The 13,362-nt window shown below is 37.8% G+C and overlaps 1 protein-coding gene across 1 annotated transcript in view; it reads right to left on the reverse strand.

The window, feature by feature from the left end:
* The window catches only part of acad9 (acyl-CoA dehydrogenase family, member 9), a 66,789-nt gene that overhangs the window by 38,209 nt on the left and 15,218 nt on the right, over nt 1-13,362 (reverse strand). The window contains exons 5-7 of the mRNA XM_059944099.1: nt 10,687-10,787; nt 2,953-3,031; nt 865-1,039 (exon numbers count right to left, since the gene is read on the reverse strand). Of these exons, the coding sequence (XP_059800082.1) occupies nt 865-1,039; nt 2,953-3,031; nt 10,687-10,787 (355 nt within the window). The remainder of the gene's footprint in view (nt 1-864; nt 1,040-2,952; nt 3,032-10,686; nt 10,788-13,362) is intronic.

Here is a 13,362-nt window from a genome sequence, read left to right on the forward strand (position 1 = left end):
GAGGTAAACTAGAGAAAATATTTTACTGAAACTAGCTTTGCCAATCAGTGTCTTGCGCTGAATTACGTTGATTGTGCCTGGTAGTTTGGAAAAGGTTCACCTGCTCTACTGACAGACACTCTGCTCCCTCAGCAGAGTTCATATAGAGTTCAATGGAAAAGCATGATCCCACTGGGATTGTTCAGCATTGCACCACAGAATCCACTGCCTTGCAGTGGAACCTGGTCTGAAGATCAGGAGAGAGAGAAAAAAAAATGTTTTAACATTGATATCAATATCTATTATTTCTCAGTCCAGTGGCTCATTTAAACCGAATGTGTCCTATTTTGTTTACATTAATTTTTGTCATTGTTGATATCATGCTACATCTTGCTGGGTCAGTTCCAAGGAAGCTGGGTCAGTCTATGAGCCTTCTGCACCTGGCCCAGTAAGTGCAGGTGGACCCAGACCATGGGCTGAATCCAACTCATAACTGAATTGTAAATTCCTCTATGTGTAAAACAGTAATTAACCTTTACACCTCATCTTTTCTCTACCAACTTGAGCAACTGGTGCAGATGAAAAGCTTCCCAATCCTGTTCATTATTCTGAACAAACCCATTGAGAAGTTATCAAACTGTTCTTGGTAAAATTCGGAGAGAACAGTTTGTGTGAAATGGAAACACTCGTTTGGATAGTTTAGCAATAATAGAATTTATCAGTTACCATAAACTTTTGTCAATACATCAAAAAAAAACTTTGTATTTCGAATTTAATCAAAATGAGTAGCACACAAATTGCATATCAAATGAAATGACTTTGCATTTGATTCTTTTAATAATAAGGAACTTAAATGCTTTCACACCAGAATCATGAATGCCTTACTATTGGATCCACGGATTCCTAGTTTGTCTTCCGGCTTCCCACTGGTAATACCACCAAATTTTCTCTCCACCACAAAAGCTGTGATCTTATCTTTGGTTGCACCATCTTTGTCAACTACTCTTGTTTGTGCAAACACTGTAAAAATATCTGCAATTCCACCGTTTGATATCCAGATCTGCAGCAGAAGTCAATGAATAGACATCAGAAACAAGACAAAGAGTAATTTCAGATAATACTGTTCAACTAATTGCAATTTTTTTCCAATTAATGTTCTCATAAAGTGCAAAATTCTGTATGTTCCACAAAGTTTGTGTTCAAAAATATATATTTTTTTAATGTCCCTGAATGTCAGAAACATTCAAGGATATTGCCGACCAGGCTCACTCAGCTATCCATCTCTTGGCTTTATGTGGAAGATGGTCACCTTCCTTGTCCATCCTCACCAACTCACACGAAAGTGTAACATGACATACATTATGCTACTGATACTAAACCTGATACTGATATATCCATTGGCTAAACAGGAGCCTGCCACATCAAGTGAAGATTGCTTATATTGGCAAGTTTTTGCCAAATGGAGCTTCAAAAGATGTTCTATGTTGGTCGGTCATTTCTCACTGCAAATGCTAAGCTAGTTAGTTAAACCATTCACAGGAAATTACGAGCAGAAGCTAGACCAGGGGTTCCCAACCTTTTTTTTTAATGTCATGAACCCCTATCATTAACTGGGAGGTCTATGAACCCCAGGCTGGAAACCCCCTGACCTAGACTGACAATTCAGTGCAGACGAACATTTATGGCTTTTCATCTCAGCATCGGAGTATTCCATTTATGACTTCTACTACCCATTTCCATAGTGAGCTTCAAGGGAGGATGACCTCCACTAATTCTGCATCTTCATTTCCAACACACTGCTAAAGTCCAGTCTTCTACCTGACTCTTGAAAATGAAATAATATTTGCCTAATATGCTTTTGGTTCACAAATATCAATAATTTTGTATCAACAATTTTAGGCACGAATTTATATTACAAACTCCACCATGGACGGTCTCAATCCTGGTGGGTGGGGTTAGCAATTCCATGCCGTAAAAACCCAACACTTCTGAAACCCCGACAGAAGCTCCAAAGACCTCATCACTGGGAAAGAAAGGAGCTTCAATAGGCTACACCTTGCAAGACTAGCCTAGGACAGAGGACTCTGGAGAGCTGCTATCAGCAGTCTATGCCCCAGTAGGGGTGATGGGCTTAAGAAGAATATTACAGTAAAGAATGAAATAGTAATCCCATCATTTTCCTTCTCTCAATCCTTATTTCTCTACAATTATTTTCCAAATAAATGACCAACCATTCCCATTTAATTCTTCTGTCACTTCCTTACACTAAGGAGCAATTTACAGGAGCCAATTTACTTCCCTGCCTATCAATGAAAGGAAACCACGGGGCTGAAACAATGTGAAATGCTTTTAAACTCCACAGGAACAGCACCTGAGATAAGATTAAATCCAGGACCCTGAAGCTATGAGAACAGTGCTAACTATTCTGTGTTGCCATTATTAGACCTCAAAATTTACAGGATAAGTTCAAGGTTAATGAAAACCAAACTGAGACAATCCTAGTTCCACTTCAGCTTGAGAGATTCACTTGCCCAGAAGCACACAGAACCTAACAGACATTACTTTCCAATTCTGAAGCTCATTATTATCAGCTAAGTAAGATCATCTTGACATTGGACATGCCATTAATCAAACTGGAGACTTCCATTTTCCGTATAGTGTAGCTCCTCATCACTTTTGAGGATTTGGCCATATGAAATTTCAGAAAACTAAAACAAAAATTATGACCCCCGAGGCAGAATGATGAAACAACAGTTCATATTGGGGAGTAGTAACATGAGAAGATAAAAGTACAACGCTACAAAATCTTGCTTTGAATTTTGTTAACATGCTTCCCTTTTTAATATGGAACAAAAAAAAAGAAAAATAGGCTACCTGTCTGATGCATTTCCAAAGCAGTTAATCTTGATCCAACAATAAATCAGATGAAAAGGAAAAAGAGGGACTGTCAAAACCACTTAGCGCTGTATTCACCTTTGATCCATTGAGAAAGTAGTGCTGTCCATCGTCACTGAGTGTTGCCTTGGTTTGAATTGATGCTGCATCACTCCCACTGAAAACAAATTAATAAATATGTGTGATGCACATTAAAAATTGGATATCACCAAAATGACTTTCAATCGGTGAAAGTGAAATAGTAGCCTGCTTGTAAACTGGCATATAATAACCGGTCGTCCCAGTGGATATTCATTATCTCTCTGTTGTTGAGAAACCTGTATTGAATCAGAAGACCAACTTGGCCTCCTTGAGCAATCCTGCCATTCATCAAAATCATAACAGATCTTCTACTTCAATACTATGTTGCTGTACTATCCATACATCTCGTGATTCCCTTACTTCTGAATGAACTTAATGATTGAACCTCTACAGCCTCTGAAAGTAGAACATTCCAATGACTTATTAGGCTCTAAATGAAGAAATTTCTCATCTCATTTCTAATTGGGATACCCCCCATTCTAAGACTGTGACCCCAAATTTAAAACTGCTTAACCAGGAGAAACTTTCTTCCTACATCCATCTTACACATATACAGCAGTACAGCATAGAAACAAGTCACACTGTCCACCACGTGTTGAACATGATGCCAATTTAAATTGCATAGCCGTCTACACGCAGTCCATTTCCCTCAATTCTGTTAATTTATCTAAATGTTGTTTACAACAACCTGACACTGTGTAAAAACAAAGCAGCACAATTCTCCTTCAAACTTTCCCCCTCTCATGTTAATGCTATGTCCTCTATTGAATTGAATTTCAGTTTATTGTCATTTAGAAAGCACAACTGCAATGCAGTTAAAAAATGAAACAACGTTCCTCCAGGATGATATCACAAAAGCACATGACAAAACAGACTGCAGCAGAAAATCCATATAACGTTTGGCTATCCCCAAATCCAGAGTCCGAAGAGGCTGCTGTGTAGTAATATCACACTACCACTAGTAGTTGACATTCCCACCCATGAAAAATGATTCTACCCTGGCTGTGCTTTGCATAATTTTACATACAACAGCCTTTGGCTCTTCAGAGAAATCAATCGATGCTTTCCCAACCTGTCCTTATAGCTAATACTCTTGAATCCAGACAACGTCTTTGTGCAGAACAGATTCACCTGTTTCCAAAGTCTTTGCATCCTTTGGACCTCTTATCACATTAAGCCCTGCAAGAATTCTGCAAGTTTCACTGATATCTGATTCATCTAAAAGCTCTTAAAGATGGAAGTCTAAGTTACTCACTCCCTCCCCTACAGCAAATCTGTTACCCTTGGAATGGCAAATGTATCTGCATTGTATTACCCCATGGCAAGTATATCCCTTTTAAAATAAGGAGACCTAAACTATATACAATGCTCTAGGAGCAGTCTCACCATGGTTGTATATAATGGAAGCAAAACATGTTTCAAGTCCCATCATGAGAGACTCTTAACTGTCCTTTGAAGTAGCACTTTATGCCACTCAGCAGTATCAAGCTATTATAAATATTCAAAACAAACTGTGGTCAATCAAGGTGGCAACTTGTAATGTACAGTAATGGCCACATCTAAAGAGAGTTAAAAAGAAGTGAAGGGATTGATTACAGAAAACAAAACCAATATAACTACTTAATGCAATATTTATCCTGTGAATGTTCTGCATTGTCGCAAAAGATGCATGAGCTTTCACTGGCAAACTAAGCCATAAATACTGCCGAGCAAAGCCAGCCTGCTTGCTGACATCACTGCTGCAGGGCACCGGAGACTGTTCCCTACAGCAATGTCAGAAGAGATGAAGTTTGTATTACAGATATCACTAGATTACATGGGAAGGTTTCTTTAAAGTCAGCCAACAAAACAGTGCTGGTTCAAAGGATAGCAAGTCAAAATCTCAATTAGAAACTAATTACAACAAACAGGATAAACAGGAGTAAAAGACAAAAGGGAAATAAATTGTAATAGTTTAATGTTTTTTTACCACAGGACAATAAATCATGGACAACTGTACTTCCAACAATGGAAAATGTGAAAGCCAAATTCTTTTGAAATAAAGCATTTTGGAGAAAAAGGTGTATCACAAATTGTGAAAAGAACAACCGTGAACGCAAAATAGCCAAGGTTAATTTAATCAAACCATGACTTCTTCTTAATCATTTGTTGAAATATTTTATTTATAACACATTCACACATTAATTCTCATAGTCAGCCTGCTTGTTCTTTTTCCTTCTTCATTTATCACATTATAAGGTCAATTTAGCACCTAGGAATTTGAAAGGAAGGTAGCACCTTCAAATAAAGCTGACAGAATCAAGAATAACATGCTTGGTTGTCTGAGAGATAGCCATACGTGATAAGAATAAAGACTGAAATTTCTGGAAATGCACAAACCAGGCAGCATACAGGAAGACAGAAACAATGGTTAAATAGAAATAGAGTCAAGAACAGGCCGTTTCCTTGTCAAATTCTGGTAAATTTACAATACACTTGCAAGAAACAAAAGATGAAATAATTTCTCCATGCAGGTTTCCCTGTAGGTAATTAAGTTAATGATTGAAATGAAATCTCACCAGCTCAGAAGTAAAGCATATAGCTCTAATTAAAGACTCAGGGATTGAAAGACAACCTAAGTAATAGATGCATAAGATGATGTCAATGAATTTGTGCAGTTATTCAAAAGGACAATGGCTAATTTTGATCAGCTTCTGTAATTTTTCACTTGCCATAACAGAAGTGACATAATCCTCTTAATAGCTTCCCCCTTCCCCCAACATGTTTACAACTTAACAGCACAATACCTTGCTGTCCGCAAGAGAGTAAACAGTTGATATTTTAGGCCGAGACCCTTCAAAGGATTTGACAAATGGTCTTGGCCTGAAACATCAACTGTTTATTCTTTTCCATTGATGCTGCCTGGCCTGCTGAGATCTTCCATTGCTTTGTGTGTGTTAATTTGATTTCCAGCATCTGCAGATTTTCTGTTATTTGTTTACAAGAGAGCTGGCTTATTACAACAGTAGCTTTATTCAAACGCAAAACTATCTGGTGTTAGACCATAAGACATAGGAGCAAAATTAGGCCATTTGGCCCATCAAGTCTGCTCTACATTTTCATCATGGCTGATCCAATTTTCCTCTCAGTCCTAGTCTCCTGCCTTCTTCCTGTATCCCTTCATTCCCTGACCAATCAAGAATCTATCCTTAAATATGTGCCTTAAATATACATAAAGACTTGCCTGTGGCAGAGAATTCCACAGATTCACCACTCTCTGGACCAAAGAAATACTTCTTCATCTCCATTCTAAAAGGAAACTCCTTTATTCTAAGGCAGTGTCTTCTGGTTTTAGACTTGCCTACCATAGGAAACATCTTCTCCACATCCACTCTATGAAGCCCTTTCACCATTCGATAGGTTTCAATGAGGTCATCCCTGAATTCTAGTGAATACAGGCCCAGAGTCATCAAACACAGTTCATATGACAAACCTGGAATCATTTTCGTGAACCTCCTTTGAACCCTCTCCAGTTTCAGCACATCCTTTCTAAGGGGTCCAAATCTGCACACAATACTCTTAAGTGTGACCTTACCAGTGCTTTATAAAGCTTCAACATTACATCCTTGTTTTTATATTCTAGTCCTCCTGAAATGAATGCTAACATTGCATTTGCCTTCCTCGCCACAGACTCAACCTGCAAATTAACCTTTAAGGAATCCTGCACAAGGACTCTCAAGTCGCTTTGCACCTCAGTTTTTTATATTTTCTCTCCATTTAGAAAACAGTCAACCCTTTCACTTCTTCTTCCAAAGTGAATGACCATTCATTTCCTAACACTGTATTCCATCTGCCACTTTTTTGCCCATTCTCCAAATCTATTCGAGTCCTTCTGTAGCCTATCTCCTCAAAACTACCTGCCCCTCCACCCATTTTCCTATTACAAAGCCATCTATTCCATCATCCAAATCATTGACATATAATGTAAAAAGAATAGGTCCCAACACAGACCCCCGTGGAACATTATTAGTCACTGGCAGCCAACCAAAAATGGCTCCCTATATTCCCACTCTTTGCATCTTGCCAATCAGCTACTGCTTTAACCATGCTAGAATCTCTCCTGTAATACCATGGGCTCGCAGCTTGTTAAGCAGCCTCATTAGTGGCACCTTGTCAAAGACCTTTTGAAAATACAAGTACACAACATCAACCAATTTTCTTTGCCTACCCTGCTTGTTATTTCTTCAAATAATTCCAACAGATTTATCAGGCAAGATTTTCCCTTGAAGAAACCATGCTGACTATGGCCTATTTTAACACGTGCCTTCAAGTACCCCAATACTTCCTTAAAATTCGATTCCAACATCTTCCCAATCACTGGGGTCAAATTAACTGGCCTATAGTTTCCTTTCTTTGCCTCTCTTCCTTCTTGAAAAGTGGAGTGATATTTGCAATTTTCCAGTCTTCTGGAACCATTCCAAAATCTAGTGATTCTTGAAATACCATTACTATTGCCTCCATGATCTCTTCAGCCACCTCTTTCAGAATTCTGGGGGAGTGCACCAGCTGGTCCAGGTGACTTCAGACTTTTCAGTTTCCCCAAGACCGTTCCCTATAGTTACAGAAACTTCACACAGTTCATGCCCCTGGCGCCTGGAACTTCCACTATCCTGCTAGTGCCTTCCACAGTGACGACTGATGCAAAATGCTTATTCAGTTCGTCCACCATTTTGTTGTCCCCCATTCCTGCCTCTCCAGCATAATTTCCTAGCAGTCCGATATCCATTCTCGCCCCTCTTTTACACTTTTAAGTATTTGAAGCAACTTTTGAATTTTCTTTAATAATATTGGCTATTTTGTATTTTACCTTCTTTACCATCTTAATGATTTTTTAGTTAGCTTCTGTTGGTTTTTAAAAACTTCCCAATCTTCTAACTTCCCACGAATTTTTGCTTTATTATATGCCCTCTCGTTAGCTTTTATGTTGACTTTGACTTCTTTTGTTAGCCACAGTTGTGTCCTCTTTCCTTCTTCCTCTTTGAGATGCATCTATCCTGTGCCTTCTGAATTGCTTCCAGAAATTCCAGCCATTGCTGTTCTGCTGTCATCCCTGTCTATGTTCTTTTCCAACCAATTCTAGCCAACTCCTCTCTCATGCCTCTGTAATTCCCTTTACTCCACAGTAATGCTGATACATCTGACTTCAGCTTCTCCTTTTCAAGTTTTGAACATAACAATAATTCAGATTCAGAAAGTTCATTTTCGCTTTTGGCAAAAATGCAATTTTGATCACAGACTTGTTTGAAGGCTAGATGAACTCGTCCAGATAATTAAAATCAAAGCTGGACTAAACAATTCATTTATAGTAATTACAAAACAAAGAATTATTCATTCTACGGTTACCATTACAAGGGAGAAGGTGCTTGGGGAAACTGAAAGGTCTGAAGGTAGATAAGTCACCTGCACCAGATGGACTTCACCCCAGGGTTCTGAAAGAGCTAGCTGAAGAGACTGTGGAGTCATTAGTAGTGACCTTTCAAGTAGATTCTGGAATGGTTTCAGAGGACTAGAAAATTGCAAATGCAACACCACTCTTAAAGAAGGGAGGGAGGCAAAAGAAAGGAAAATATAGGCCAGTTAGCCTGATTTCAGTGGTTGGGAAGATGTTAGAGTCCATTATAAAGGATGAGGTTTCAGGGTACTTGAAGGTACATGATAAAGTTGGCCAAAGTCTGCATAGTTTCCTTAAGAAGAAATCTTGCCTGACAAATCTGTTGGAATTCTTTGAGAAACTAACAAACAAGGATAAGCAAGGAGAGTCAGTGGAGGTTCTTTACTTGGATTTTCAAAAGGACTTTGACAAGGTGCCGCCAATGAGGTTGCTTAACAAAATAAGAACTTATGGTGTTACACAAAAGGTGCTACCATGGATAGAAGATTAGGTGATTTGCAGGCAGCAAAGTGTGGAATTAAGGAGATCTATTCTGGTTGGCTACTGGTGACTAGTGTTGGTCTGCAGGGATCTGTATTGGGACTACTTCTTTTCACATTATACACTAACGACTTGGATTACGGAATTGATGGCTTTGTGGCCAAGTTTTCAGATGATATAAAGATAGGTGGAAGAGCAAGTGGCGTGAGGAAGCAGGGTGTCAGCAGAAGGACTTGGATGGATTGGGAGACTGGGCAAAGAACTGGCAGATGGATTACAGTATAGGGAAGTGTATGGTCATGCACTTTGGTAAAAGGAATGAAGGTGTAGGCTATTTTCTAAATAGGTGCAAAGGGACTTAGGAGTCTTTGTGCAGAATTCTCTAAAGGTTAACTTACATGTTGAGTGGGTGGTGAGGAAAGCAAATGCGATATTAGTTTAGAGAAGACTAGAATGTAAGAGCAACGATGTGATGGTGAGGCTTTATGAGGCATTGGTCAGACTTCACTTAGAGTATCATAAGCAATCTTGGGCCACTACCTGAGAAAAGGTGTGTTGGCATTGGGGATGATCCAGAAGGTTCACAATCCTGTGAAGGAAAGGGTTAATATATGAGCAGCATTTGATAGCTCTAGGCTTGTTACTCACTGAAGCTTAGAAAAATGGGGGAAGGGAGTCTCACTGAAACCTATCAAATATCTGAAAGGCCTAGTCAGTGAGGAAGTGGAGAGGATGTTTGCTCCAGCGGGCGAGCGTAAGGCCAGACGGTACAGCTTCAAAATAGAAGGACGTCCATTTCGATGAGAAGTGAGAAGGAATTTCTTTAGCCAAGGGGTGGTGAATCTGTGTAATTCATTGTCATAGGTGGCTGTGGAGGCCAAGTCATTGAGTATACTTAAAGCAGAATTTGAAAGGCTCTTGGTTAGTCAGGGTGTTAAAGGCTACAGGAAGAAGGCAGGAGAATGAGGTTGCGAGGGATAGTAAATCCACCATGACGGAATGGTGGAGCAGACTCAACGGGCTGAGTGGTCTGATTTTTTGTTCCTACATCTTATGGTCTAAACCAAATGAACCAGAAGGAACAAAGGATGATCCCAATGTCATTTTTAAGGTATATGAAGCTATACAGAACTGATTACCAAGTGTAAACATATTTTTATCATAGGTTGCCTGACTGCAATCCCTCTAATTTAAATGGCCAGATTTAAAACCGTTCAGTCTTTATTTTACATGCACATTATTTTCGGAAAGGTATTTAAATTTAAAAAGCACATTTCTTTTGTAAGTTGACATTGTGTTTTAGACATTAGGCTAACAATCCCAGCTCTGTCTCTGTGAGATATACAAGGTATTCTCACTTGGAAATGATTGAAACTCACTGCTTTACCCATTAGTTACATGAAACAAAATAATGGCCTCACTTTTCAAACACCAGTCAACAATTTAAAGTCCGTGAGAAAGAGCAAGGCCCAATTATAACAGCAGTTCAATCGTTTATAATTTTCTATAATATATTAAAACATACATTTTTAATTGTAATAATGCAGTGAAATGAATTCTAAAAATATCACTGGTAATACTACATATGGAGAACATACATTTCCAATAACAGTGGCCTGAGACTAGAAAGTTATATTGAAAAACATCATCTGTAGAAGCACATCTTGTTGATGAGACACCTATAAACTGTTTCATTACTCACAGTATAGCATGACAAAATGCTTCCAATTATTACAACATAGGACCATTCTTTCACAAAAAGTTAAGAGATGACTCTTAAACATTTAATAATTATCTAATTCAGTTAGCTCACTTCTTACCTTCCAGGCTCTGTGAGACAAAACGCTGCAACGTGCTCTCCTGTTGCGAGTTTGGGCAGGTATTTGGCTTTTTGCTCATCATTACCAACAATCAAGATTCCCTAATACAGATTAGCAAAGGTCAGTTTCTGCTACACACACTGACAACTCGTTTTCAACTTTATTTACTGAAGAGACTACATCCAAATATTTCGAACCATAATCTGATTACATCATCATTGACCATTTGACCAATTGGAACCATCTTTACACCCACAGATTTACCAGTCACTGAATCTCATTTCAAATATCTGATGAAGTTTTAAGGGAATTGGGATAGTAAGGGGTTAATGATTTCTGCTGAAATGTATTCTGTCAGCATAACTGAGTAATGTCTGCCTGACAGAATTATCTGGCAAACTACTTCTCTGTTTTAAACAAGGACAGAACTGTCTGATTCTGTAAAGTAACAGATGTTTGTGTGTCTGATAAAAACTCCAAGGCTGGCTACTCCTTTGTCTGACCCTCTGTACCTGTAGTTTGACAATCTGGTACTAAGAACTGGAAAACAACTGCATATATGGATAACGATGGTCTCTTTGAACTGTATAAATGTTGCCGTACGTAACCTGTTGATAGAGGTCCGATACGAGCCCCCAGAGGGAGAGGAACTCTGTCCCTCTGGTGTGTGGCTCCATACCTCTCACCGGCTGAGTTTGAACAAATAAACTAGCGAAAAGGATAAAGTAAAGAACTGTATGTGGTGTGGTTATTGGTCCGGCAAATATAAGTTCACACATCAACACAAAAGAAAAAGTTTGCTTCTAGACCTTATTTCCTCCGGTCCATTCTCTGATGTTAGTTATTCCATTCAAAATTGGGAAAAAAACAATTCTGACTAAATATATCTATTTAACAAGTCTCAATTTATTTTGTCTATTACTTTAATGTTAGGTATATTAGAGATAGCAGCACACACAAAATGCTGGAGGAACTCAGCAGGCCAGGCAACATCTATGGAAGAGAGTACAGTCGACATTTTGGACTGAGACCCTTCAGCAGGACTGGGGGAAAAAAGATGAGTAGGGTTAAAAGTTGGGGTGAGTAGAGAGAGAAACTCTTCTTTTATATCTTTTTATTAATTTTAAACAAACATACAAGAAATATACAGTTTAAGAATACATAATTAATAGTTTAAAGTATAAATACAAATAGATGATAATCCATATATAACCTCCCAAACTCATAGTGATTATGAAAAAAGGAGTAAATAAGAAAAAAAAAACCCTCCAAAAAAAAAACACCTAACCAACATGGGCCATTGCATTATGTCAAATATACATAGCAGCGCCAATAACTCTGTACCTCCATCCAAATAATTAAGGATAATAAAAGTAAGATTTAGGAAAAGTCAGTTTAGCTCATATGAAAATGTTGAATAAATGGTCTCCAAGTTTCTTCAAATTTAATTGAAGGGTCAAAAACAACACTTCTAATTTTTTCTAAACTCAAACAAGAAATAGTTTGAGAAAACCACTGAAATATGGTTGGAGGATTAAATTCTTTCCAATTCGATAGGATAGATCTTCTAGCCATTAGCGTAACAAATGCAATCATCTGCCGAGCTGAGGGGGATAAACAACTATTATCCACCATTGGTAAACCAAAAATTGCAGTAATAAGATGCGGTTGCAATTAAATATTCAGAACTTTTGAAATAATACCGAAAATATCTTTCCAATAATTTTGCAAGCAGGGGCAAGACCAAAACATGTGGGTCAATGAAGCAACTTCAGAATGACATTTGTCACAGGTTGGATTAACATAAGAATAAAATCGAGCAAGTTTATCCTTAGACATGTGAGCCCTATGTACAACCTTAAATTGTATTAAGGCATGTTTAGCACAAATAGAAGAAGAATTGACTAATTGTAAAATTTTCTCCCACTGCTCACTGGGTATAAGACAATGAAATTCTTTTTCCCACTCCTTCTTAATTTTTCCTGATACTTCTAGCTGTATTTTCATGATCGTATTATAAATGATGGCTACTAAACCCTTCTGGCAAGGATTCAGAGCTAAAAAAATTTCCATAATGTCCATTGGACATAATTTCAGAAAAAACTGTAACATGTTATTCAAGAAATTTCTAACTTGCAAGTATCTAAAAAAATGAGTTTTAGGCAGATTATATTTATTAGATAGCTGTTCAAAGGACATAAAACTATTGTCTAAAGAAAATCACGAAAACACGTTATACCTTTTGTTTTCCATAATACAAAGGTGTGATCCATAAAAGAGGGCTGAAAAAAAAAGTTAGATATAATAGGGCTTGATAAGATAAACTTATTCAAGCCAAAGAATTTACGAAATTGAAACCATATTCATAATATATGTTTAACTATAGGATTGGTTATTTGTTTATTCAATTTAGATAAAACAAAAGGAAGCAAAGATCCTAAAATAGAAAACAATGAGAAGTCTTGTACAGATTTACATTCCAAATTTACCCATTGTGGGCAAGATACTATAATCGATTCTTGTGTCCAAGATATTAAATATCGAATATTAACTGCCTAATAGTAAAATCTCAGGTTTGGCAAAGCCAAACCACCCTCCTCCTTAGGCTTCTGTAAATATGTTTTACTTAATCTAGGATTTTTATTCTGCCACACATACGAGGATATTATGGAGTCA

This window comes from Hypanus sabinus, chromosome 19, assembly GCF_030144855.1.
Source record: "Hypanus sabinus isolate sHypSab1 chromosome 19, sHypSab1.hap1, whole genome shotgun sequence".
In the NCBI taxonomy this organism is placed as follows: Eukaryota; Metazoa; Chordata; class Chondrichthyes; order Myliobatiformes; family Dasyatidae; genus Hypanus; species Hypanus sabinus.